The 27,104-nt window shown below is 36.2% G+C and overlaps 1 protein-coding gene across 2 annotated transcripts in view; it reads left to right on the top strand.

Annotated features, from left to right (window-relative positions):
- COL28A1 (collagen type XXVIII alpha 1 chain) overlaps positions 1-27,104 on the top strand; it is a 162,057-nt gene that overhangs the window by 36,973 nt on the left and 97,980 nt on the right. For both annotated transcript variants that reach the window (XM_041728092.1, XM_041728093.1), the window contains 5 exons: positions 8,972-9,040; positions 10,145-10,213; positions 17,430-17,498; positions 20,439-20,507; positions 24,192-24,260. In XM_041728092.1, the coding sequence (XP_041584026.1) occupies positions 8,972-9,040; positions 10,145-10,213; positions 17,430-17,498; positions 20,439-20,507; positions 24,192-24,260 (345 nt within the window). The remainder of the gene's footprint in view (positions 1-8,971; positions 9,041-10,144; positions 10,214-17,429; positions 17,499-20,438; positions 20,508-24,191; positions 24,261-27,104) is intronic.

Below are 27,104 nucleotides of genomic sequence, written 5' to 3'. Positions count from 1 at the left end.
TATCATTAACGAAGTTTTAGTAGTCTTAAAAATACATTCTTGCTTTATTCATTATTTAAATACTTGATTTGACTCAATGTTAGCATAACAGCTTTAGAAGATCAATCTACTAAATGTAACTAATATATTAATATTTTAATATTTTAATGGCTTGGAAGTAGTTCAACACCACAGATATGAACAAGTATGAAGGATTTTAAACTTCCTCTTCAAACAAGCACGCTGTGTCGTTTTATTTCAGCTCTCACACAATTCAAAGACCTAACAATCTCCTGACATCATAATGTTGCTTTCAATCATAAAAAAACATGATTTGAAGTAGGATATAATTCTTCTAACTTGATGGGAAACAAACCAGGTGAAACCTACATAGACATCAACAATTCCTAGAATGGAATATTAGTCAAACAGAAAACTTTTTTAAGTTCATGGTCCTCTTAACAGAATGACTATATTTTTTGCTTCATGTAAAGCAATTTAAGACAGGGTACTTGAACGTGTCAACCTTTCCAATTGTCCCAAACCAATGATGGGTCTCTGGTTCCCCTGGCAGCTAACAACTTTGAACAAGGTTGTGACTGCTCGGTGTGAAGAATCTCTTTACAATTTTAATTATAAATATCTATTTAATGAAGATTGGAGCCAAGCTGCCAAACTATCTGAATGCTTTTTTCTTCAGAGATGTCAAAGTTTAAATGCTATTTCTGTCCTGAGCCTAATTAAAGGGAAGAAAATTCATTAGTAATCCAGTAATTCTTGTCGTGGAAAGGACTTTGACCTGCATGCACATCTGCCCACCAGGACTCTAAATGAGCTTATTAACTCATTTGACATGAGACAACTGATAGTGACAACTTGAAGTGGCTGCCAGAACATGTGGGATGTCAGCCAATGGCTTCAAGGTAGATGATTTTCATTCCCAAATCTCTGACGCATATGGTTCTCAGCAGGCGGGTATACCGTGTGTGTGCATGTGTGTGTGCGTGTGCACACGTACAGAGACTGCCAAACTAAAAACTCTAATGGATCAAGAAACCCAAAATGCTGCTAACATAAAGGTGCTGAGTCTAACCTACCTGGCCAGTCAAGCTGGGCAACATGGAACTGAATCAGTTACTACAGGGTCTACAGAGGGATGTCACAATTAAAAACAAAAACAAAAACAAACACATTAATGTACCTATTTGATTCAAGTAAATTGCAATAGCATTGCAACAGGGAATATTAAGTTTATCCCAAGAGTAAGGCTTTTTTTTTATGATGGTAGAAATTCAAGGAATGTCCATCAGAGCTGAGATTTTAAAAGTTCTCCTGATGGGCTGCTGAGCAGTCCTTCCTTTTAGGGACAATGACACAGAATTCTTTAGACTTTATTATATATGTTGAAGTATGACTTTCCTAGTATATTGAACCATATGAATGCCATTTTTTTAGGTCAACTATGGTTGAATATTATCAGCTTCAGGTGGTTTAACCTAATAGCAATAAAGAAAAGGAGTTGAGTTACTAAATCTGGTACAATACTACAATTTTCACTGATTTTTTTGTTACTATGGAGTATTTTTTTCTCCTTTGGAGAGTATAAATAGGTGGAGTGGGTGGACTGTCATCTTTTCTCTTATCTGCATAAAGGGTATTCAAAAAAGATTGCAGTTGGAGATTTGAAATAATGATGGTTTCAAACTCAGTGCAGTTGGTTAATAACTGATTTATGTGTAGACCTACACTGTGAGGTCACAATATTGGCGATTATAATTTATATAACCTTTACCACTAATTTAGTGGTAATACTGATCCAGTAGGTTTAAATGCCTGAAATGACATGTGAATTGGCTTGTAAAAGTATATTTTCTATTGGTTTGCATTTTATTTTAAAGATCCTTTGTCTTCATGTGATGGATCTTTCACAACGGGCAGATTGTAACTATCTGACTTTTGTGCTTTCCATCCTGTAACAAAGATATGGATTTTTTCTGCGATCAAGTGATTTTTGAAATAATTCAAGAAGAATTGAAAAGTCTTGAGAGGCAGTTTTGCATGGTGGTTAGAGCACTGGTTCTAAAACAAGACTTCTGGGATTCAAACCCAGCCCTTTATTGTGTTAGTTCTGTGATTTGGGCAAGTTACTTATCCTCCCCAGGCCACAGTTTTCTCATTCATGTAATGGGTTAATAATAGCACCTACCTCCTAAGAGTTGTTTTGGAGATTATGTGAGTTAATTATAGTAACTGCCATATGTGTTGATAATAATTAAGCAGCTAAGTATTTTACAACTCGCTTTTATTAATGTAGGAAAACATATAGCCTGAAATGATTTCTAAAATAAGCTGCTTATAACACTTCTCTGAAAGAAGAGAAATTAGATACTAAATATAGAGCTTGATTTAGCAAGTATTTGATAAATGTTAGTTTCTTGCCTCCCAACACCCACTTCTTTCTTTCCCCTCCATAAAGGACCTTTCTTGACTTTTCTCCTAAATCTTTGTATGTAGTCGTCACCGCATTGAGTTTCAGCTGAGATTGTATCTTGGCCATACTTGAATCATTCTGTACCTACAAAATGCTCATCCACCATTTTCTTCCATTTAGAAAGTATGAGAATATTAGTCACAAGACTTAAAATATTAAAGTTGATGCTACACATATTTGAGAAGTAACACAGAAAGAAGTTGCTAAGATGTCTTTTCTAATGTTAAGACCCCAAAGTATGATTAAATTGTTCATAACTGTATTATTCAAGAAAAGATAATTTTCTGTCCTTAAAACATTCAGTCTTAGACAACCATTTATTATTTATTATCTTATAGCAGGAAAAGATGTTAACTTTGCTGATGCTCAGAATAAGGCATGTTGGGTTTCTCTAGCTGAACTTCCCATACAGTATAACATTAGACCATCAATTGGAATTTCATCATTCCTTCAGCTGAAAAAGATATGTTTAATTTTACCTGGATAAGTTTGCAGGAGAAACTGTTATAGGTACTTGGTATCACTATGTAATTTATATATCATTGCTCTTGGTTGAAAACCTAACTAAACCAAAGGAACTCCAAAAGAGCATTTCCAGATTCCCAACTCCCCCAACTCAGACCTGTTTGTTTCCTGTTTTGTTCACCTCCAGCAACTAGCATGGGATCTGCTCCCAGGTTGCTTGCTGCTCAGTAAATGTTTGCTGCCTGGATTATTGAGTGAATGTTATCAATTAGCTAAGCATTGACAGTGCAAAGTTGACATTGTCCCCACAATCTGGGGGAGACATATTAACTAAATACAGAGTTTTAATTATAATGAATAGTCAGAAAAGAGGAAAATGGTGCTATCAGTCCCTCTAGAATAGGAATTACGCTTAATCAGAGAAGCTCTCTCTGAAGCTGTGCTGCTTAAAATAAGATTTGAAGGATGAGTAAGGGTTGACTAGGAAAAAGGAAACTAAGAACATCCTGGATAGAATAGCATGTGCTAAGATCCTGTGGCAGAAGGGAGCCTGGCAAGCACAAGAAACTGAACAAAGGCCAATGCTGCTAGGGTGATGAGCGAAGAAGCAACCAGTTACAAAAGGGACTGGAAAGGCAGTAGGACCCACACCATGTAGGGGCTCATAAGCTTTGTAAGGACCTCTGTCTTTCTCCTAAGAGCAAAAGGAAAGGTTTGAATTGTTTCACTCAGAATGAACCTAAAACTAAAATTAAAAGACTGTGCTGGCAGCAGTGGGGGCAGGGGTGGATAAATTAACGTATGCTACAATGGATGTGTGTAGGGTACTAAAGACTTAGTTATAGTCTAAACAAGAGGTGATATTGATTTGAAGTAGACTGTAGAGACATGGTAGAGAATTCAAGAGGTAGATGGATTTGAGACAGAAATAGAAGGCATATGGAAAAGCATTGGTGATGCATTACATATGGTGGGTAAAGGAGTGAGAGGTATCAAGAATGACTCCTTCTGGCTTGACTCATGGAGGCATTTGGTGCTCTTTCCTCAGAGAATGCTGGAAGATGATCAGGCTGCGAGGGGAAGGGTAGGAGTTTGTCTCTGGAAATGAGTTCCTTTTGAAAATCTCTTTCCTGACTTCTATCACACTATTTTTGGAAGTTCCCATTTCTTTTTCTCAGCCACTGCCTTCCTCAACTCCCCACAAGACATTTCTGTGTTCTTCCACTCTCACTCTACTTAATTGTTGGTCCTCAACATGGTTGTGACCTGAGCCTCTGGCCTCCTTACTCCTAAACTTGCCCTGTTCAATACAGTAGCAACTTGTGGTTGTTGAGCCCTTGAAATATGGCTAGTCTAAATGGAGGTGTGCTATAATTGTTAAATACACATAGGATTTCAAAGACATGTGTGAGAAATAATAAAATCATTAATAAGATTTTTATATTGATTATATCTTGAAATGATAATATTTTAGATATATTGAGTTAAGTAAAATGTTATTATGTTATTACTTTCTTAATGTGGCTACTAGAAAATTTAAAATTATATGTGTGGCTCAGTGTATATTTCTAGTAGATGGCACTGCGATGGACAGTGACCCTATTGTTGGCTTATTCACAAGAGTAAGTCCACTTGAGCCTACAGAGCTGTTGGTCATCCCTGGATTATTTTATGCTTCATACTCTTTCCTTTTCTGAACTTTTGTTCCTCTTCTCTACCAGATTAGATATGAATCCTACCTTTTTTGTTCAGAGCAAATATCCCCTCTGCAATATGAAACTTTTCCAATTCCTTAAGGTAGAATTGAACATTTCTGCCTCAGAGTCTTATATCCTCTCTTAATACCTTTATTATCACTAACTTGCATGCTTGTATTTTTTTATACTCATTTGTTTCTCCAGCCAGATTGTAAGTGTCTACAAAGTGCAGGTGTACTCTGATTTATGTCTATAATTATGTAACTGGGTACGCAGTACCAGGGTGATGCTTTATGAAAGTCTAGTGAGTAACAATTGAATCCACACAAATTAAACAGCTATAATGTGATTAGTCGTGACTTAGATGTTTTATAGACAGTATCTTTCATCTTTTCAACAACGCTGCAAGGTAGATATAATTATCCTCATTTTGCATATGGAGATCTTGCAAAAACTCAAACTGTTAGTAAATTATAGAGCCAGGATTCAACTAGACTGAATAAAAAAGCTATGTTTTTTTTTCCCCAGTGATTCTATGCATGTTGAAAATTAGATTAAAACGTGGTGATTATATCCCATATCATAAAATAGGGAAAAAATAACCGTTTCCTAAGATTATTAGAAGAGTAAGTGATATAATATATATAAAGTATCAGGACAGTGCTTGAAAATACTAGGTTTTATTAGACATCATCTTCTTAAAAAAAAAAAAAAGACATCATCTTCTTTCAATGTTGGGGCCCATCACATAGGCATCCTTAATTTCTGAGGAAGATCGAAGTGGTTTACTTGTCCTCCTCAATGTTCCTACCTGTGCTTACACTCATATGGAGGTTATGAGAAACAGACCCCTTCCAGAGCTATTCACTTTAACTCAGTCCTCTTTGGATATGCTTCTGATGGTTAAAAAAAGTGAAGTAGAGAAATAACAAATAGTACTAGAGCCATTAAATCTCTCTCTGTGTATTTGTACTTACTGGTGAAGGTTGGGGTAGGAATAATGGGCAATGTGGCCTTGGTGAATTTTCAGAAAATCATTGTTAATAGAGTGCTAATTCTTCTCTTCCTGTTCTGTCTTACCTGGTGATGGTATGTTACAATCAAGACCACTTTATTTATTACCTCAGGAATCTTGTAGGAAAGGGAAAGAAGTATGAAAGGGATAAACATTAATTGTAGGCCAATACTGGTGTGCAGGCCTTATGGTGAGAAGCTAAGCTCCTGAGAAATTTTTTTAAGCAACTGAAAGGTGAAGCTATGTTGCTACTGAGCTGTGCCAATATAAGGGAAAGTGGTCCCTCTATAACCTTCAGATCTCTGCACCTTCTCTAAAAAAGCAGTATTGAGAAATCGCTCAGTGGGAATTGGTACTTGACCAAAGCTAAAGGAAGCACATGGGTTGAAGGATAAGACAGTTGCTTCTCCTATTGATTTTCCTGATTCACACATTTCAAGTTAACAACAGAACCCATTCCTTGTCCCTAGTTAGAGGAAACCTTCTCACCAACCTAGGCTCTTGTTTGTTTTAAATCAAGAATATAGAAAAGTACTAAGTGGCACAGAGCTTCCACTACTTAAAAAACTCAAATTCTCCTCCAAATATATACTATGTATATATAATATATGATATATGATAGAGATGATACTTAAAAGCCTTCTGATTCATTACAGAACCTAATTAATATAAAAGGGATGGGGAATGAATAGAATAAGGGAACTTAGGGACTTATTATTATTCTAATGGTGTTTTTTATCTCTTAAACTAGGCCTTTGAGTTTAGGGACTGTGCCACAAACTTCTCTGTGTTTACTCCATTATTGCCGACATACTAAATGCTTGGTGTTCCTTTGCTAAGTGATGGAAACCATCACCCACATACAATATAACTCACAAGGGTGTGGCACAGGAAATTTTAAGAAAAAGTTTCTTTGAAGTGAAAATTTGGAATCTAAATTAGGAAGCCAAATATTCTCTACCACTTAACCTTTGAGGTCAAGAGAACAGCTACAAAAAAAAAAAAAAAAAAAAAAAAAAGGAGAGGGGGAGAGAGAGAGAGAGAGAGAGAGAGAGAGAGAGAGAGAGAGAGAACAGCTCCAAATTTGGGAGAACCTTTCTGTCTAATATTATTTATGGAGAAATTCCATGGCCGAGACCAAGTAACAGCTAAGAATGGTGATTATCTGGCTGCTCCAGAACATTTAATATACATATAAAAATAAGTACAACTTTGAATTTTAAATGGAAAATTTAAGTTGATGTATCTGCCAAATTGACTTATAGTTAAAAGAATGAACTGGGGGTGCCTGGGTGGCTCAGTCGGTTAGGCGGCTGCCTTTGGCTTGGGTCATGATCCCAGGGTCATGGGATCGAGGCCCGCATTGAGCTCCCTGCTCAGTGAGGAGTCTGCTTCTCCCTCTGCCTCTCCCCCTGGCTTGTGGTCTCTCTCTCTCTCTCAAAGAAATAAAAATCTTGAAAGAAAGAAAGAAAGAAAGAAAGAAAGAAAGAAAGAAAGAAAGAAAAAGAAAGAACTGAAGGTACCTTTAGATCCAGTCCACTCAAATGCCAAAGCATCATAAACTCTAACAATCAACAGATTTTGTGACAGATTTTCTTTGTTATGATTTTGAGCCTGGGCATATCTTTTGGGGAGCTGATATGACTCTGACCCCTCTTCTTGTCCCTTCTTTTTCCCTTTTGCAATTGATTAAAGTCCATAGACTTCCTTAACATAATGCCCCTATCATATCAATAGGACATTGCTTTAGTTAGTAAGAGTCCTCCTCAAAATCACAAGCCTCCAGGGAAAATTGAGTCTTTAACATTGGTGACAATTCTTTTGTTCCCCTCAATCTGGAGAAAGTTTGTCTCAACTTCTTGTTCCGTTTTACTGTTGCTTAACACAAGGATGAAGAGAAGAGAGAAATCTGTAAGTTGGATGAAATTTTAAATGACAAGGATTCATTAACTCAAATATGAGAGGATTTAGAAATCTTCTTCAACATAAAATAGAGGTATGTCGTGTACATAAAGAACTAGAAGGAAATGTACCAGAAATCAGTAGTCGTTATAAATGGATAATTATAGCAAATTTTCTATAATGAAGATACATTATTTTGGTAAACAGAAAAAAATAAGAAAAAGAAATTTTAATCAATAGCCACTCTGCTTTCCCCTATCAACATGCCACACAACCAGAAATTTGAGAAACCTGAAGAGCCATGTTCCTGTGGGTGATACTGAGTGTGAATTTGGGAAGGCCATATAACCTCCCTGGGACTCAGGTTCCTCACTCATGAAATGTAGAAGTTTGAGTGCATCAATGTTCAGTTCTGTGATGCTTGAATTCTAGGATGGGCCTGCCACATAGCAGACTATTAATTGAAAATTCACCTGGCTTCTAATAACAGACATCTTGATTAATTGTGGCTTACACCATAAGAATTCTTGTTGTTTATTAAACAGAAGGTTTGAAGGTAGATAGCTCAATGAGGTTTTGCTTGATCAAGTGCAGTGAGGTTTTCCAGGAGCTAGGGCAGTTAAAAATGTTTCTCTGCATCATCCTCTTCAATGGTTAGCATTAGTCTGAGAGATTGTTACCTCATGGTTACAAGACAGCTACCATATCTCCAACTAGGAAAGAAGAAGTAGAGGCAAAAGCTTTCTCTTTGTACCTAATAACATCCCCTTATCTCATCTGTTGGAACTAAGCCAGAGGACCAGCCAGTAGCAAAGGGAAAGGAGATTCTAGACTTGCACTGAACCAATTATCATTCATCCTACAGCCCTGAGTGTGAAGAATAGCTATTCATGGACATGAAGAGGTCAGAGTTCTAATAGTAAGGAGGGAAAGAAAGGAAAGGATGGTCATTGAGTAGGAAACAAATGTGTCTGTCAGAAGGACAGAATAAATATTTGTTGAGCAAACAAATGAGGGCTGCAGGATCCTAAAAATTTTTGCTTTTGTGGGCCTCTTTTTCCATAAAAAATGTTAAAAATTATATATTACAACTGAGCTGGCAGAAAGACAAATTTAATCTAGACTGGATTCATTGTTATGTATTCACCATTATTATTTTTTAATTTTTTATTCTGATTTTAAACATTAAAATGGAAACACATTCATGGACCCTAGATACTGTGCCTGCTGTGTCTGGTGGTTAATTCAATCCTGGGTCTATGTTGTCCTTCCAACTGGATTATAAAGACTTTGAGGACAGTGATTATGTCCCAGATCTCACTTAGATTTGCCCTCAAAGCTTCTACTGCATCACTTTTCATGTAAGAACTGTTCAACAAATACTGTTGAGTTGACCTAATGTGTAACTGTTTCTTCCTCCAGGGTGAACCAGGTCCCCCTGGTCCTGATGGTCCTCCAGGAGCCCCTGGTATTGGACAGCAAGGTATTAAGGTAATGATTCTTGCCTTTTTCCCCATTAATGAGTACTGAATTTATTACAAGAGTTGGCGATGCTGTTATTCAAACTCTGCTCAGCTTTGCCCTCTAGATGCAAAGAGGCTGCGTATAGAAGGTACTTACAGTCTGGGTGCTTGGACACTGGGGCAGTTACCACAATGTATTTTTTTATTCGATTGGTATAAAAAATTTGCCTTGCCTCCAAATACCCACCCTCTTGCCAATGTACATCTAGTTCTGTTGAGATTTCATGGAATTTAAATGTTAACATGCAAGAGTGATATTGGGATGTGAAACATCTTAACATATGAACTATCACCTGTTCACATTAAATAAGCATAGAGGGACAGAAACCAGAAGGACCACCACACTGAATAAGTAAGTGTTGATAGAAAGGTTTGTAGGGAACTAGAAAGTACCAGAATATCTAACACCCTGCAGTGCACTGCATCATGCAGGATGTCACAGAACAGAAGTGCTTATTTTAAATGGCTTTTCTATGTCATTGGGACAGTAAGACTTTGATGCGGGACTAAAATAGAGAGTGGTACAAAACAGGCACATCTAATATAATCAAGTATCACCATGGATAGCATTTAAACAGTAAGCATATTGAGACTCCAGGGAAGGTGGAGTTTGTATTGGCAAGGTGATCAGAAAAAGATTCTGAAGGAGATCAAACATGAAACAGGGCTGAAAGGAGAGGTAAAATGGAACAGAATGAGGACAAGAAGAGGATGGCATTCCAGGATGATGGTGAGAAGGGCAGGGAACAGCACAAGCATTGTTAGCTTGGTCCTTTCAGTAACTCAAATGAATTGAATACAGTCCATCCTTCCAATTGCTACACAATAGCTTCTGAAAGCTAAAAGTGGTGTATGGCACTTATACAAGAAGGGATGATGAACATTTTAGAGTAATTTGTTCCCTTAAATTTCAGCCATTTCTCCTCCTCCAGAATTTTTTTTTATCTTTATGATTGTGAAAAGCTTGACTATTGTGCAACACATATCCTTGTTGAAATCTCCAGAGTATCTTGTGCTATGTTTATTCTTTCTTTAAAAACTCAAATCTTCATTTTATATTTCTTTCTCTTAGGGGGAAAGGGGTCAGGAAGGAAGAACAGGGGCACCAGGACCAATCGGCATCGGTGAGCCAGGCCAGCCAGTAAGTAGCAAGAAATTTTAGATGGAATAGAAAGTACAAATATAGTTCTCATGTGCCTTTTGTGGTTAGACTAAATGGTTAAATTAAGCCCGTCTTGCATCTTTGGGGATAACAAAAGACAAAAAAATATGCAAGTGTCAGATCCAAGTGTTATTTTTCATAAGACTTGAAATAGAGCCACACACACACACACACACACACACACACACACACGCATGCATGGCACGATATGTACAACTGGCTCTCTCTCTCTCTTACTGAAATCTCTCACAAGATTAATCAGCTTGTCCAAGAAAGAAAGAGATGTCATGTGTCAAAATCTCCTAGGAGATAGGAGAACTGGATTCAGGCCTAAGGTCTATACTTTGTAACTGACTTTCATGTAATCATGAGAAAATCATTGAGAATAAGGACCTTGCTCATTATCTAGCTTATGAGTTTATGAGCATACTCTAACACTAGGACTGATGAAGGTAGACAGGTAATACCTGTGCTATTTGCAGCTTCTAGCTTATGGAGCTTTGAAGTTTACTATTTTTGCAGAAGAAAAAAAAGTGTTTCTGTCAAAAGATATCTGGAGAAGAAATGAATAAAACATGACTATCCTAGTATAGAAATGCTCTTAGCTTTTCAAGTCATCATTATTCTCCCAGAAAAGAACAGTAACTAACTCATTGAGGTAAATATAAAAAAAACTGAATCAAATTGGAGGAATTAATATTGTTAAAATGTCCATACTACCCAAAGCAATCTACAGATTCGATGCAATCCCTATGAAAACTCCAATGGTATTTTCCATGGAAACAGACAAACAACCTTTAAATTTGTATGGAACCATAAAAGATCCTGAATAGCCAAAGCAATCTTAAGAAAGAAAAACAAAGGTGGAGGCATCACACTTTCTGATTTCTAAATATATTACAAAGCTATAGCAATCAAAACAGGATGTTAGCACAAAAGCAGACTCTAGACAAATGGAACAGAATAGAGAGCCCATAAATAAATTCACACATATATGGTCAATTAATTTACAACAAAGAAGCCAAGAATATACACTGGGGAAAGGACAGTCTTTTTAATAAGTGATATTGGGTAAACTGGACCACTATTTTATACCATACACAAAAAATTAACTCAAAATGGATTTGAGTCTTGAGTGTACAACCATAAAACTCCTAGAAGAAAACATGAGCAGTAGGCTCCTTAACATAGGTCTTAGCAATGATGTTTTGAATTTAATGCCCAAAGTAAAAAAAAAAAAAAAAAGACAAAAGCAAAAATAAACAAGTCTGTACTAGATCAAACCAGAAAGCTTCTGCACATTAAAGGAAGCCATCAACAAAATAAAAGGCAATCTACAGAATGGGAGAAAATATTTTCAAATCATATATCTTATAATATCCAAAATATATAAAGAACTCATACAACTCAATAATATCAACAAAAAAATCAATCGAAGGACAGGCAGAAGACTTGAGTAGATATTTTTGCAAAGAAGATGTACAAATGGCCAACAGGTATGCAAATCAAAATCAAAATGAGATGTCACTTCATATCTGTTAGAATGACTGTTAAAAAAAATACAAGAATAACAAGTGTTGGTGAGGATGTGGAGAAAAGGGAACCCTCATGCACCATTGGTGGGGATGTAATTGGCCTAGCCACTGTGGAAACAATATGGAGGTTCCTCAAAAAATTAAAAATGGAATCACTATATGATCCAGCCATTCCACTTCTAGGTATTTATTCAAAGAAAATAAAACCATTAACCACTAAAAGATATATGCATCCTCATGTTCATTGCTATTTACAATAGCCAATATAGGGAATCAAACGGAATGGTCGTTAATAGATAAATGGGTAAAGAAGTTGTTGGGGTACCTGGGTGGCTAAATTGGTTAATCATCTGCCCACAGTCCTGAGATTGAGCTCTGCATCAGGCTCCCTGCTTGGTGGAGAGCCTACTTCTTCTCCCTCTTCTACCGCTCTCCCTGCTTGTGTGCACTCCTTTTCTCTCTCCATCAAATAAAAAAATAAAAAAATAAAATCTTAAAAAAAAAAGAAATTATCTCTGTCTATATGTATCTCATGTATATGTCTCACAATATATATAATGGATTACTACTGTATATATATAGGAAAGTGGGTTACTATTCAGTCATAAAAAAGAATGAAGTCTTGCCATTTGCCATTTTCAACAACATGGTGGATGGACTTTGTGGGCATTATACTAACTGAAATAAGTCAGACAGAGAAAGGCAAATACCATATGGTCTCTCTTATATGTGGAACCTTAAAAACAAACAAACAAACAAAAAAAACACAAACCAATCTCATAGATACAGAGAACAGACAAATTTAATTTTATATCTATATTCTATAAACGGACACAGAAATAAAAATGTAAAATATAATAGCATTTATAGTCTTTAAAAAATAGAAATACTTGGGTATAAATTTAATAAAAATATATAGGACTTGCATCCTAAATACTACAAAACACTGATGAATATTTAATAAATTGAGAGACACACCATGTTCATGGATTGAAGACTTGACACCATAAAGCTGTCAATCTCCTTAAATTGATTTAAGGTTTAATGCAAGTCTTTGTAAATATCTCAGTAAGATTTTTGTTATAGATATGGATGAGATTATTTTAAAATTTATATATAAAGTCAAAGGAGTTGGATTAGTTAAAAGCAATTTTCAAAAAGAAAAAGTTGAAGAAAGTGTTTTATTCACGTAGCTCTAGTAATCAAGATTGTACAGATCTGGCGAATTGTAAAAACACAATCAATGGAATAGAATAGAGAACCCAGGCATGGACCCACATACTGATTTTTTTGATAAAAATGCAAAAACAATTCAATGAAGGAAGCATAACTTTTTCAACAAATGGTGCTGAACCAATTGGATATCCATACACACAAAAAAATGAACCTCAACTTAAGTAAGTTTCACACACACCTTATAAAAAAGGAACTCAACATGGCTCATAGACTTAAGTGTGAAATATAAGACTAGAAAACTTTTGAATTAAACATGAGGGAAAATCTTTGGGACCTACTGCTTAGTGAAGATTTCTTAGACATGTCACAAAAAAACATGATCCAAAAAAGAAAAAAATTGATTAGTTGGACTCCTGGACAGTGAAAGTGTTTGTCCTGTAACTCTGTTAAAAGGGTGAAAAGAAAAGCTACTGACCAGGAGAAAGTATTTGCAAACCACACATCTGACAAAGGATTTATATTAAAACTGTATAAAGAGCCCTCAAAATTTAATATTAAAAAAATCTAACTAGAAAGCACCTACGTATAAGAATATGTGTGTGTATTTTTATATACACATGCATGTATGCATATATCTACATGTATGTATATATGGTTATTGAACTTTTAAGAAAATATTTTATTTATTTGAGAAAGAGAGCGTGTGCACGAGCCAGGGAAGGGCCAGAGGGACAAGCAGACTCCCCACTGAGCGCAGAACCCAATAGGGACCCAGTGTGGCTGTTGTGCGCTTCATGCACCCGATGGCACCCGATGTAGGGCTGGATCCCAGGACTCTGAGATCATGACCTGAGCTGAAGTCAGATGCCTAACCAACTAAGCCACTCAGGTGCCCCTGGTTATTGAACTTTTAAGATGTGCTTTTAGCTAACAAGCTTGAAATGTCATCAGTATTGGTATCTGATCCTAAAATTAATATACTGACCATAGGCTTTTTTTTTTTTAAGAGAGAGAGAGTGTGCATGGGGGTAGGGGGTGTAGAGGGGCAGAGAGAGAGAGTGAGTGAGTATTAGGCAGGGTCTGTGCCCAGCACAGAGCCTAGCTTTACGCGGAGATCTCAGCTCTAATTCTGTCCTCATTTTCCATTGAGTGAGCCAAAATCCTTGCTCCCAGTTCTCTTAGATTTTCTAGACTTATTTCCACCAAACAACCACACTCTTCACCCAGGATGGCCATAGCATCAGTTCTATGTTCCACTCTCCTTTTGTTTTGGAGCCCTGTGACTTCAGCTATGCCTTTAAAATTTCTTATTAAAGAAAAATTTGTATTACTTGCCTTTTTGTTTGTAGCTAGAGAGTTTTCACAATACTGTCAGGATATGAAGTTCTTGTTTGTTTGCTTTCTAAGCCACAATTATACAAATCACAGTAACACTATGAAGTCTGTGGTTTAATTGGGAACTGAAATCATAACAAAGGTGGGGCAGATCACAATGTATGAAAATGTTTTGCACCAAAATATCATAATAAAAACCCAACATTGTGAGTTTTTGAATTATTTAGAAGTAACATAGAGACTTACTTTGGGACTAAAAAATTCTGCAAAGGTCCTTTATGTTTGTTCCTTTGTCTAAATGATTTCAAGTGATTTTGGGTTTTTACTTTTTTGTACAAGTATATTCAGAGCACTATTAGTAAAAAATACTTCCTGATGTACAACTATAAATACTGTGAGTTTAAAAAATTACATGGTACTGTTTGAATATTATGGGCAATTTTTATTATTATTTAGCATATTTATTTTTAATGCTTGCAATGTATGTTAAAACCACTTTTATTGATTATCCACACTAGTGAGATCATAAAGAAAAATATAAGATAATGGATAATCACATTTTATCTCATTAATGTCTCAAATAAAGCATTTCATTGGTCAGACTGTTAACTGATAATTAGATTCCTCCATTATTTTTTTATTAGTGGCATTCATGAGAAGTCAGATAAGTGTGCCATAATTATAATTGGTCCTCATGGCTTTTGAAAAGGACACTGTGAATTTTTTAGAGAGGCATTTCTGTCTTTTAAAAATAATCCATGAGTACTGTCATAATAAAGTGCAGTTCATCTAACCAAAGTACCTGCTCTTTCTCTTAACCAAGAAATCATCTTCCATTCTGTTAAGCTGGAAAATAGGAGAATGTACTGATGATGTGGAATATTACTCCAACAGTTTATAGTAATTAAACCTTAGATCACTGCTTTTTAAAATTCCTTTAAGTGACTACTCATGAGTATTTGTCCTCTGTTCTCAGCAGATTGGAACACATGGCTCCTCAAAGCCATCACTCTCACCTTGGCTGGTATACTCTAGAAATGCAGGAATGGAAGGAGGGTTCAGTGCTTATGCTGTGCAGCAGCCCTCTCTCCATATTGCCTACTGTAAACCATTTGTTGAGGCTACTTTATTCCTAAATATGCCATGAAAGGATATTCTTCATAATCACAAGATTCAAGTAAAATAATTTTGATAGTGATAGCCAACATTTATTGAGTGCTCAGTATATGAGAGCTTTAAGTCTCTCTGACCTAACCCTTAGAGTAATACCTATGGTTGATGTAGGTACATACTGTTGCTATCACCATTATGATAAGGATGCTGAACTTTAGAGAGATTAAAATCTTTGTTGAAGATCACACTGCTAACACACAGCAGAGCTAGGACTTGAACCTCTATCTGGATGACACCATAATATGCCTTCAATTATTGTGAAAGACTGTAAGCTCTATGAGACAAGGGAGCAGGTCTGTCTACTATTCCCAGAATTTAGCACAGTGCCTTGCACCCATTAGGTCAGTATTTGCTGAATGAATGGAAACAATTTGAGTGAGCTGGAAAAAGACTTCTTTGCATTTAATGTAAATTGTGCTATTTTCATTTGTTTCATCATTGGGAAAGAGGAATAATTTGTTGAATTTTTGTTGTTGTTGTTGTTAAATTACATGATGTTAGCTAGGCACTTGCCTTTCTAGTTTGCAATCTAGTTTTCATGCTTATATTTATTTTTTCCCCTAGTTAATTGCTCTAGCATTAGAGCGAGCTGTCATGGATATTAGTGCTTTGATTAAGGTCTCAGGTCGTTAAAAGCTAGGTTTCCCATAAGCAGAGCAATTTAAATTGAATTAAATGTTAGCTTTTTCCTTTAATTAAAGTCTTTACGAAATTGGTGATGCATAAATTCTGAAGGAGGCTGTCTTTTAAAATATATAATATTAGGGAAAGGCAAAAAAATTAAACATGGGGTACAGTTGGCTTTCATGTTTACAAATCTCTAGTCACTGATTAGCAAATGCTGCCTCCTACTCCTGCTACCAGGCTTCAGGAGACAGTGCCTCTCAGATTACTCTGGCTTATTGCATTCGGAGCACCCAGATGGTTCAGTGTCTGCAGTGTGCTGGCTTTGGAGTTTCTGGGCAACTCAGTAGACTTTATTCTATCTTAGGTTCACTTCCCTGCCAAGCAAGCCCTAATTATCTTTTTAGATCTATTAGGGGAAAAGCTTCAGTTTGTGCTTCTAAGATTCTTGTTAGTTACTTTTCTGCTTTGTTGCCTTCTGGCCAAGAATAAAGACAGGGAAAATTTGTTGCCTTTTTAAAATTCCAACTTCGAGTATCTTGCTGTTGTCTTTTATTTTTCAATTAGTGTGTTTCAAGCCAGTCCACTTCAAAGCTTGAAACTGTGTTGTTTTTCTTTCCTTCTATGAGAAATCTTCACCTGATTTCCCAAGTGCCTTTCTGAGCAAAAGCTACCTGGACTTCTTAATTTGAATCACTGAGATCAAAAACCGTGCTTCCCCTGAAAGATGCTATCGAGATTCCTCTTTGCACATAAACCTCCAGTGGATTCCAGCAGTCCTTGAAAAAATACAAGTTTGAATCCAAATGTATCAGGATAGAAATTAAAACATGTGTAAACAGAATTCAATGTTTTAAAGCAGCTGTGCCGTGATTTCTTCACAGAGGTCTCCTGATATTTTTCTTTCTTTTTTCCCCCCAATATTTTTCAATTGTGTAATCACTCTGCAACTTTCTCCAGACCACAGAGTCCTAGATTTTTAGACTTTCCTCATAGGATTTATTTCCTAATCCTTATTCTGAATCATCACTTAATTTCCATTTTCCCCTAATTTGAGGACACTGGGATAGAACATCTTCTACCAATCAACTGGAATGAGTAATACAAAGGGAATATTGTTCTTCACAACTCTATGATTCTACTGATCAGTGTAGAGTTTGCTAGAAGGAGTCCCACCGCCGCATGCCCGTGTGAATCAAGATATGACCATTTCTTCCTTCCTTCCTTCCTTCCTTCCTTCCTTCCTTCCTTCCTTCCTTCCTTCCTTCCTTCCTTCTCCCTTCTCTCTCTACCCCTCCCACTCTCTCTTTCCTGCTCATTACCTGCTCCTCATTCTCTCGTCTCCTCAACAGGGTCCCCGTGGTCCTGAGGGAGCACCAGGAGAGAGGGGCTTACCAGGAGAAGGATTTCCAGGGCCAAAGGTAACAATACATTCTGGGCTATGAAAAAAGTGCTTTGCCTTGCATGGTCATGATTTACAACTTTAAAGAATGTGTCCTGGCCATGATCAGAAGTTGAAGATATTTTCCTGACCATCTTCACCCTACCTAAAGGAAGCAATATGTAAATTTTCCCTTGACACGAAACTGTAGTGAAATTTGCAATTATAAGTAACTAATTAACAGATTTTACTTGATAGAATTATTGCATGTGAAATGAGAAAACTCTCATAGTTTGTAGTCATTCAAGCATAGTGATAAAAAGCATCTTTATGCCCAAAAGTTAAGTTATTGAGCATAGCTTTGACAGAACTTTACTTGCAGCTTTGTTTTGGAAACATAGATAAGAAACTAATAAACCAATGTGTAATCATATTGTCATTAGTATAATAAGAAAGAAAATATGATGGAAGGGGAGGAGGGCGGGGGGTGGGGGTGACTGGGTGGCGGGCACTGAGGGGGGCACTTGATGGGATGAGCACTGGGTGTTATTCTGTATGTTGGCAAATTGAACACCAATAAAAAATAAGTTTATTATTAAAAAAAAAAGAAAATATGTGTGGGAGGACAGAACTGGAATTACCTTGTTATCATGAGAAGCAAAATGCTATGAAAAATGTATCTTTTACCTGGCAATTGAGATTTTAAATGTTTCTACTGCTCCCATGTATAATTCTTGGTGCTCCAGTTCCTCTGGATCATGGGTTGGCAAGCTTTTTCTGTAAAGCGCCAAAAAATAAATATTTTAGGCTGTGTGAGCAGTATGGTATCTTTCACAATGATTTAACCTCTGCTGGTGTAGCATGAAAGCAGTCATCAACTAAGTATAAGTGAGTGAGTGTGGCTGTATTCCAATAAAGCTTTATTTACATAAAAACAAGCAGGGGGCCAGATTTAGCCAATGGGCTATAGTTTGCTGATTATTTCCCCCAAACACACATGCATGCATACACATACCACCCAGAGAAGCAGATGCTGTTTTCTAAGTATCTAAGAACTTCCATTTCAGCTATTTGGTAAGGTCACCAAGATCTGGCCTTCTCATCCCAGCCTCATGCTATAAAATATCATCTCCTTCTTAGCCTCTTCCACCAGAATCAAAATTCTATTTTCTGTGAGTAACCTAAACTTCAACTAGAGAAAAAAAATCAATTTGTTACAACCTAATTCATACTAAGTTGTGGGTGACTGCTGGGTTGAATTTTAAAAGAGGCCCTCATTAACTCATAAACTTATTTTGGCATAATCAATGGAAATCATCGGTAAGATAAAGGGGACATTACTAAAGCCCTAACCTAACCAGAGTGTCACTATCAGAAGGCAGACCAGCAGTTTAGTGCTACATTTTAGAAAGTTTTATAATACATAATTTCTTGAATTTTTTGGCATATAGTCAATTTCTGTTTATAAATAGTCCAAACAACCTGGGAAATTCAAATAGCCAGGGTTATTTCTCTTGAGAGTCTGTGGGGGTTTTTAAGATACATAAGTAAATGAGAAATGAATAAGGGAAATATTAAAAAGCAGGCTGCAGGGTGGGTCTTAGTGACAGGTTCAACTGTATGTTATAATGATATACTTTTATTCATAACAACTCACAGCACTGCATCACCCTGTATCTCTTCACAGAAAGAATACATTATATTCAGGGTTATTTTAGGGTCATCTTATGTAATTTTATTCTGTGGTAGATTTCAGAAAAACCCATTAATCAGAATACTTCATCCCCCAACCAGCAGGGCCAATGGGAGTTTTCTATACGAGCTACTTGGGATTAGTTTGTGATGATGTAGAGGTAAAGTGAATAAATTATAAATAAGGAGGGACTTAAAGGTATATTTTCCTGTTTCCTAGGTTTCTTGCACGTGTTCTTTGATTTTACTCTGGGTTAAAAAAACCCATGAAATGAATGCTATTTCTTTTTTTAAAAATAAAGAGTTTACTTATTTATTCATGAGAAACACAAAGAGAGAGGCAGAGACACAGGCAGAGGGAGAAGCAGGCTCCATGCAGGGAGCCCGACGTGGGACTCCATCGGGGGACCCCAGGATCACGCCATGGGCCAAAGGCAGCGCTAAACCGCTGAGCCACCCAGGCTGCCCATGAATGCTATTTCTAATTGATCATATGGTTTATTTTTCACACAAATTCACAAGACGTATGACTTCATTGAAATTACATTACGACCAGAGCTATTTACACAGGTCATGTGACTTAAAGTACATTCAAGAAGATTTTCTTTTCTTTTTTTAAGATTTTATTTATTTATTCATGAGAGACACAGATAGAGGGAGAGGCAGAGACATAGGCAGAGGGAGAGGCAGAGACATAGGCAGAGGGAGAAGCAGGCTCCCTGCAGGAAGCCCAAGGTGGGACTGGATCCCAGGACCCCGGGATTGTGCCCTGAGCCAAAGGCAGACATTCAACCGCTGACTACCCAGGCATCCCTCAAGAAGATTTTCTATGACTTGTTCTAAAACTAAATTTTCAATGAATGTTTATAAATTATGATATAAAATGTTTAATAAGTAACTCAATACTAGCAAGTATTCATAGACTAATACGAAAGATGAATTTTCATTGTGTGATGGATCTAGTTGAGCAGTGTTAAGGAAATGGAGGATTGATTCTGTTTGTTGTACTGCATGATTAGATAGGTCCTCCATTTCCAGGTATATCTGATTATATCAGGAATGGAGCTTTTCTCCAACTTTAGTGATGCTGTGTACATGTTCTGTTTGGACAGATTTCTTCCTATCTAAGAGTCATAAAACTAATTATATTTTGTTGCAAGTTACAAATCTTTGGGTCAGCTAGAATTACCCATTTGTAGTAGTAGTGAATCTGATGCTTTGAATGCTTCAACTGTTTTTAAATCCCGATTTTTATTAATATACTAATATTTCTCCCATATATTTTCAGGGTGAAAAAGGCTCTGAAGGACCAATTGGCCCGCAAGGATTACAAGGCCTGTCAATCAAAGGGGACAAGGTACTGCATATAGGGTATACAATAGGAAAGATGCCAATAAAATATTTTGTTCACTGTTCTTTATGCATGTAAATTTATGAACTGTGTTCAACCTGACGACCGTATCATACAGGTATCCAGTTAATTATAAATCAAGTATATGCAAGGTATATTATTATGTAAGATGAATTATGAGTTGAGATATCCCATCATGTGTATTTATACTAACGTCTCGTTTATTTGGGTTTTGACTTCCAGTAAAACTATCTTCAGCTAAGCAGCTTTGAAACCAAACATTAGCAAAACAGACCTCTTCTTATTAAAGAAAATAGTTTTTTAAAATGTATTGACTTGACCCCATTATAGAAAGTGCATGTCCATCCTTATGTGCTCACTCAAATACTATTACTTTAAAATAGAACTAAAATAAGAGAACTCATTTAAGAAAACTAGCATTGATGCCCTCTAATAAGGACCAAGAGGGATCCACATATAGTTGAACAAACTTAGGTTTATAGATTCAGTGCAGTGAGGGAGGCCACATACCATGGGGAACTCATCAATATTCAGTAAGAAGATTAAAGATTTTTTATAGGATTTGGGCTTGTGTTAGGCGATTTTGGAAAGTATCTAAGAAAGTAGCAGTTGATTTTGGATTAAATGCTGTCAGGAAGTGAGGTAATTTTAAAACTGGCTATCTTAATGAATCTTATCTAGGAGGTGGGAAAAATGGAGTCAGGCTTAGCTTTAATTGGTAAAAGAGTAGCAGTCATTCATTTCAGCTAGTATAGGGGGATGTGTGATCATTTTGCTGGGGTTGGGTAATTTGTATGTTGTTGTTTTTGTCTGTGCTCAGACATGACTATGGAGCAGACTTCCTTTTATCTTAGTTCATTACATTGAATGGCCATATCTGACAGTATTCTCTAAAATTGTTTATGTTTAATACCATGGCCTATCTGTCATTGCTTTTCTCTTTCTCATTAGTTACTTGTTTTCTTTAAAATAACTGCAGATTATACCCAGATTAGAAGTGTGGTGAGGCTGGTAATAGGAGCTATGGAGGCTGATAAGGTCTTACAGACCAGTGGGAAGGAAAAGCTGCCAGAAGGGGAGAGGATATAAGAAATGTGCAAAAAACAGAGACCTAATATCAATTTGGAGTCAGTTATATGTTAAACTATAAGCATATCATCACATTATATATTAGAATAATAATTTATATTCATTATTATCTTAGGTGTTGTGTTTCAATTTTGAATTACTTATTTCTTTTATTTACTGATAGCTGTCTCGTCTAGGTCTCTGTTTTTAAATAGCAGAGATACTGGTAAATAGTGAGTTATACAAATTTTAGTTACAATATAATTCTTGGTTCAAATAGTTCAGCTCCAGCTCCAAAATACCCTAACAATATGTAAGTTTTTTTTTTTTTTCCTTTGGAGCAGTAAGAACTGAGCACACCAGTTCTATTGTTTTATAAGTTCAGTAAATTAACTTTTTCAGGTGTTGTTATCATGATATTTGTTTTTACATCTGGAGCTCATACAAAGAAAATACATTGAAATATCAGACAGTATCACATAGTAATTATGAGGCTTTCATCTGATACTACTGCCTTACCAAATCAATACCATCTTATCTTTCTCTTCCCTCTTTCTTCCTTTCCTATTCTTTTATATATAATACTAGATTCAAGTACTTTGGTGTCTGTAATTCAAGTGATAAGATAAACACCTCTATGATAAGGACTCTCAAAATATGTAATGGGTAAAACACAAGGAAGTAGTTTTGATACAGATATTAAATGTAAATAATAATGCGCAAAAGAGGATCCTTCTTATGCATTCATTGAATATTTGCAGAATAGTGGTTATGAGTTGGGTTCTGGAGTCAGAGAGAGAGTGAATTTGAATCTTGCCTCTGTCATCAAACAGTTGTATGACTGAGGCAAGGTACTTAACCTCATCTGCAAAATAGGGATGCCTACCTTTAGAGAGTACTTGTGAGGATTAAGTGAGATAATGCATCAAAAACATTTAGCCCAGTGTCTGCCAGATGACAAGCAATCAAATTTTGTATCAGAATAATCCAGCTTTAAACTAGAACTTGAGTCCATTACATTTTTCCTTCTTAGATATTTATTTAGACTGGGGGTTGACAAAAAGTAAAATACTAAGAAGCATATTCTAGGGCATGTCTTAATGACAAGATCAGGAAACTTTATTTATTTATTTATTTATTTATTTATTTATTTATTTAAACAGGTTCCACACCCAGCATAGAGCCCAATGTGGGGCTTGAACTCAGGACACTGTGATTAAGAGTTGGATACCTAATCAACTGAGCCACCCAGGCACGCCATGATATTATATGAACTATGATCTAATGATATAGTTTTGTTCAAAAAACATTTATTTATCCCAGGCATTGGCAAACTATGGGGCTGGCTGTTATAAAGTGTTTTTAGAAAATAGGCACATCTGTTCAGTTAAGTAATGTCTGTGGCTGCTTCTTCACTACCAAAGCAGCGTTAATTAGTTATGACAGAGACCTCAGTATGGCCCTGAAGAATAATGTTTAGTCTCCAGCTGTTTACGAACAAGTTCATGGATCCTAATGTAGCCTAAATACAATTGACATTTAAATGTCTAAGGCATCTGGCTAGCTTCGTTGGTAGAGCACGTGACTCTTAATCTCAGGGTTGTGAGCTCAAGGCCCACATTGGGCATAGAGCCTTCTTCTAAAAATAAAAAATAAAAAATAAAAAATAAAAAATAAAAAATAAAAAATATATGCATCTCATTGTGTCCTTGCTGTTCTGGGATGTGCTAGGCATCATCCTCGTACTGGATGTTTGCTTGCCTGGAATGCTTTTTCTTCTGTTTCTACCTGGTTCATTCCCTTTCATTAGTGAGGCCATCCCTGGACACCTTACACAAAATTATAGCTGTCTCCTCCTTCCCCAATTTATTTTTCTCCTTAGCACTTAGCCTTATTCAACATAATATTTATTTTATCTTATTTATTTTGTTTACTATCCTTTGTTTTCCCTACTAAAATGTAAGCTCTGTGAAAACAGAGATTTTTGGCTGTTTAGGTCACTGTTGCTTCCCCAGTGTTTGGAACAATCCCTGGCACATAATGGCACTCACAAGTATTTGTTGAAAGACACGAAGAATGAATGATTGATAGTGTTCTTCTTACTGATAATTTGTTTTTCAAATTTATTTCAAGGAAGGAAAAGGTGTTATTCTTTAATTTTGTTGCATTTACCTTAAATAATTTCTTAATTTTTAAAATGTATTTTAGCAAGATGTGGAGGGAAAAGGTATTTAGAAAATTTAGAAAAATCCTGATTTTCTTGTACCCTATGAATATTAGGCTTCTAAATATTTCTGTTATGATCCTAACAGGAAGTGTTTGTGTCATTATAATAACCATTTAGGCACTTTTGGTCCTTGTGAGAAAAATGATTGGTAAATATAAACTGGTGCAAATACCAATTTAGACTACGTAGTGAAAATATCATTCACTACTTTGGCAAACTTTAACTATACACTGTTTAAAAGAAAGAGAGTTTTCTAACTTTTTATGTTGAACCCTTTTATGGCATAGCTAGATTTCAGTTCAGCACAATTCAAGATTAGCAAAGTATGAAAGAATGAGGTTTACGGTTACATTTCTGTCTTATTTTCTATACAGGGAGATTTGGGACCTGTGGGACCCCAAGGGCCAATGGGTGTCCCTGGAATTGGGAGTCAAGGGGAACAGGTAATCAAAGCTTTCTCTTTCCCTTCTGTACAGAACATTCTGGCCCAATGCTGGTGTTCGTTGAAAGCCAGTTCTGCAAACACCTATGAGTATAATTGATAGTCAAAGAGTAATGGAATATACAGCCAAAAGTGAATGTGGGGAAAGAAAAGATGGTTTTGTGAGATTTTACTTTTTAGAACTTCCAAAGATTAAAAAAAACTAACATGTGTGTTTCTTGGAGCTGTGAGTTTTAGCATTAATGCCTAGTTAACAGGGATAAGAGTTTCAGAGTGATTTTATATTTTTAGTTTTCCTTAGGAGCATTGGTTTATTTACCAGTTGGTGTGCGTGTTTTCCCCTTGAGGCTTTATGAATGATTAAATCTCACTCTCTCCCAATGCTAGTAGAGTAGTATTTCCCACCTCTGAGCCTTGTACCAATCTAAAAAAAGTGTTAAACTTAAAACAAGCACCAGAACCAGAGGTAACCATTTAAATTAAAGAGCACCATTCCTGAATAGAAGCAAATCACAGATTGGGTTTGTTTGTTTGTTTGTTTGTTTGTTCATGAGAGACTCAGAGAGAGAGGCAGAAACATAGGCAGAGGTAGACTTAGGCAGATGGAGCCTGATGTGGGACTCAATCCCAGGACCCTGGGATCATGACCTGAACCAAAAGCACTCAACCACTGAGCCATGCAGGTGCCCCTACAGACTGGGTTTATAAATGACATTTGGCTTCTCTTGGTCAGAAGGAAGGAAAGCTCTCTGAAGATATCCACATTCGTGGCTTAACTGCTTCCAAAATCTTCTGACCATAACTTTTGGAAAAGCTGGGCAATTTTATTAGATTTAAATAATATAAAGATAATGTAATAGCACTATCTACCTATAGAATCTCATTTAATCAAAGTGATGAACAAATCCAACTTTATGCTAACTGTCCTCCTGCATAGAAAGTAGCCAATCGGTTTAAGATTTATGATTAAGGTTTGAATTATTCTGTTGCCTAGAGAAAGAATACTGCTTCCCTTATCTAGGAGAGTGGGAAAAGAGAATAAAAAAAGAAAGAATTCCAAATCTCATTGTTGACATTAGAATTTATTTCTAACCATCTGGAAATTATTATTATTTTTTTAAGATTTTATTGATTTATTTGACAGAAGGAGAGTACAGAGGGAGAGTAAAAGGCAGAAGTAGGCTCTCTGCTGAACAGGGAACTTGATATAGGGCTCTATCCTAGGACCCTGAGATAATGACCTGAGCTGAAGGTAGATGCTTAAGTGACTGAGCCACCCAGGTGCCCCCCACCCCACGTCTTGAAATTAATTAGTATTTTGTTGTTGTTAATCCAAGCAACAGCAAAGTTGGATATTACTCCTTTTCCCATTTCCTTTCTCTTGGTAGCGATCCTAGTGTAATACATTAGGAGGATTAAGATGCAGGAAAAGCAAAGATAAGTCTGTATATAAGTGTTTAGATAATAATTAAGAGTTGGATATTTTGATTACACCAGAACTATGGTTTGACTACAGCACTGGGCAGTCTCAAACTTTGTAGTTTATTTGCTGGTTTCAGCCAGGCTTACATTCTGATCCTGGAAGGGGCTGGGCAGTCCTAGTTCTGGGTGTTGTGGTCCTGGTGCTAAAAATGAGGTTCAAAGAAAGCCAAATCTTTCCAGATGGCCTGTGAGTTCTGGACCTCCCACCAGCAACTTCCTGTTGCCTTTAATGCTGGTTCTTGGTGGGGGTTGTTGTTCTTTAGCTTAAACAAAAATCTCTTTGACTTCTTTTGTCTCCTCACCCCTTTCTCTCAAAAATTTCAAGAGAAAGAACTTTTAAGGTAGATGTCCATATGGAGCTGACTCTGCATAGGAGACTGAATAGAATGTTATTTGTAAACTGCTTTGAACAAGAAAGGAATTTGATTGCTCTTTTAAGACAAATGATTTAAAGCCTACTTAAATGTAACCTCTATTTATACAGTTGTTCATTTTTCTTCTCCTTAATTTAACATATTTACCCACTGAATTACTGTTATTATTACATCTTCCTAATTCTCTTACAGAAATGAATTTCCCCAATCATCTGTTTTTGGGAGAACTCCTGGTTTCAGGAACATGTTGATAATACTTCTCAAGTGACCTGCAGATTTTCATGAAATGTTTGGAGGCTTGTCCACATTAACTGTCATAAATTGGAGTGAAAATACCAAATAACCACATTTAAACACATGTGCAAACATATATGGTGGATCTTTTTGAATTTTCTAGTTCCTTGTCACATATCATCCAACTTGTAGATTATTGTAGAAGAATCCTTTTGCATCCTTTTCATAATAACCTTAGCTTTCTTAAACTGTTTAGACTGCTTCATCTTTATTAACCAGAGAAAATGATATTTATAGTTAAAAGACAAACAAGCAGTTGTGTCATCCAGCTGGAGAAAAGGGGATACTACTTAAAATTTAAAAAATCATGTATCTGTCGCCATTATTTACACAATCATAACTTGTGGGGTGTAAGCAAAACAAAATTTTAGTTTTTCTTCATCAACTGTTTAAATATTTTTTGGTGGGGAAAGTTTTTTCTTTTTCTTACTGCAGGAAGAAATTACCAATGAGCCACAAACTTTTCTTATTACTTTTAGGTAATAACAAGTCATAGTGTCACCTCTAGGTTATAAATCACAGTTTTAATTGAGTAATAAAAATTATTCAGTCAGTATATTAATTTTCCTTTTAATCTTCATTTATCTGATATGAGCTATAGAGAAAACCTATGATCTGTGAGAAGAAACGTGCTCCTTATCCCTCCCAGGCTGAATCAAGGATGAGGGTAGAGGGGAGGACACAGGTTCTTTCTT

The sequence above is a fragment of the Vulpes lagopus genome, chromosome 13, assembly GCF_018345385.1.
Source record: "Vulpes lagopus strain Blue_001 chromosome 13, ASM1834538v1, whole genome shotgun sequence".
NCBI classification, from domain to species: domain Eukaryota; kingdom Metazoa; phylum Chordata; class Mammalia; order Carnivora; family Canidae; genus Vulpes; species Vulpes lagopus.
The sequence above is the reverse complement of the archived record's forward strand: the minus strand, read 5'-3'. Positions and strand labels throughout refer to the sequence as shown.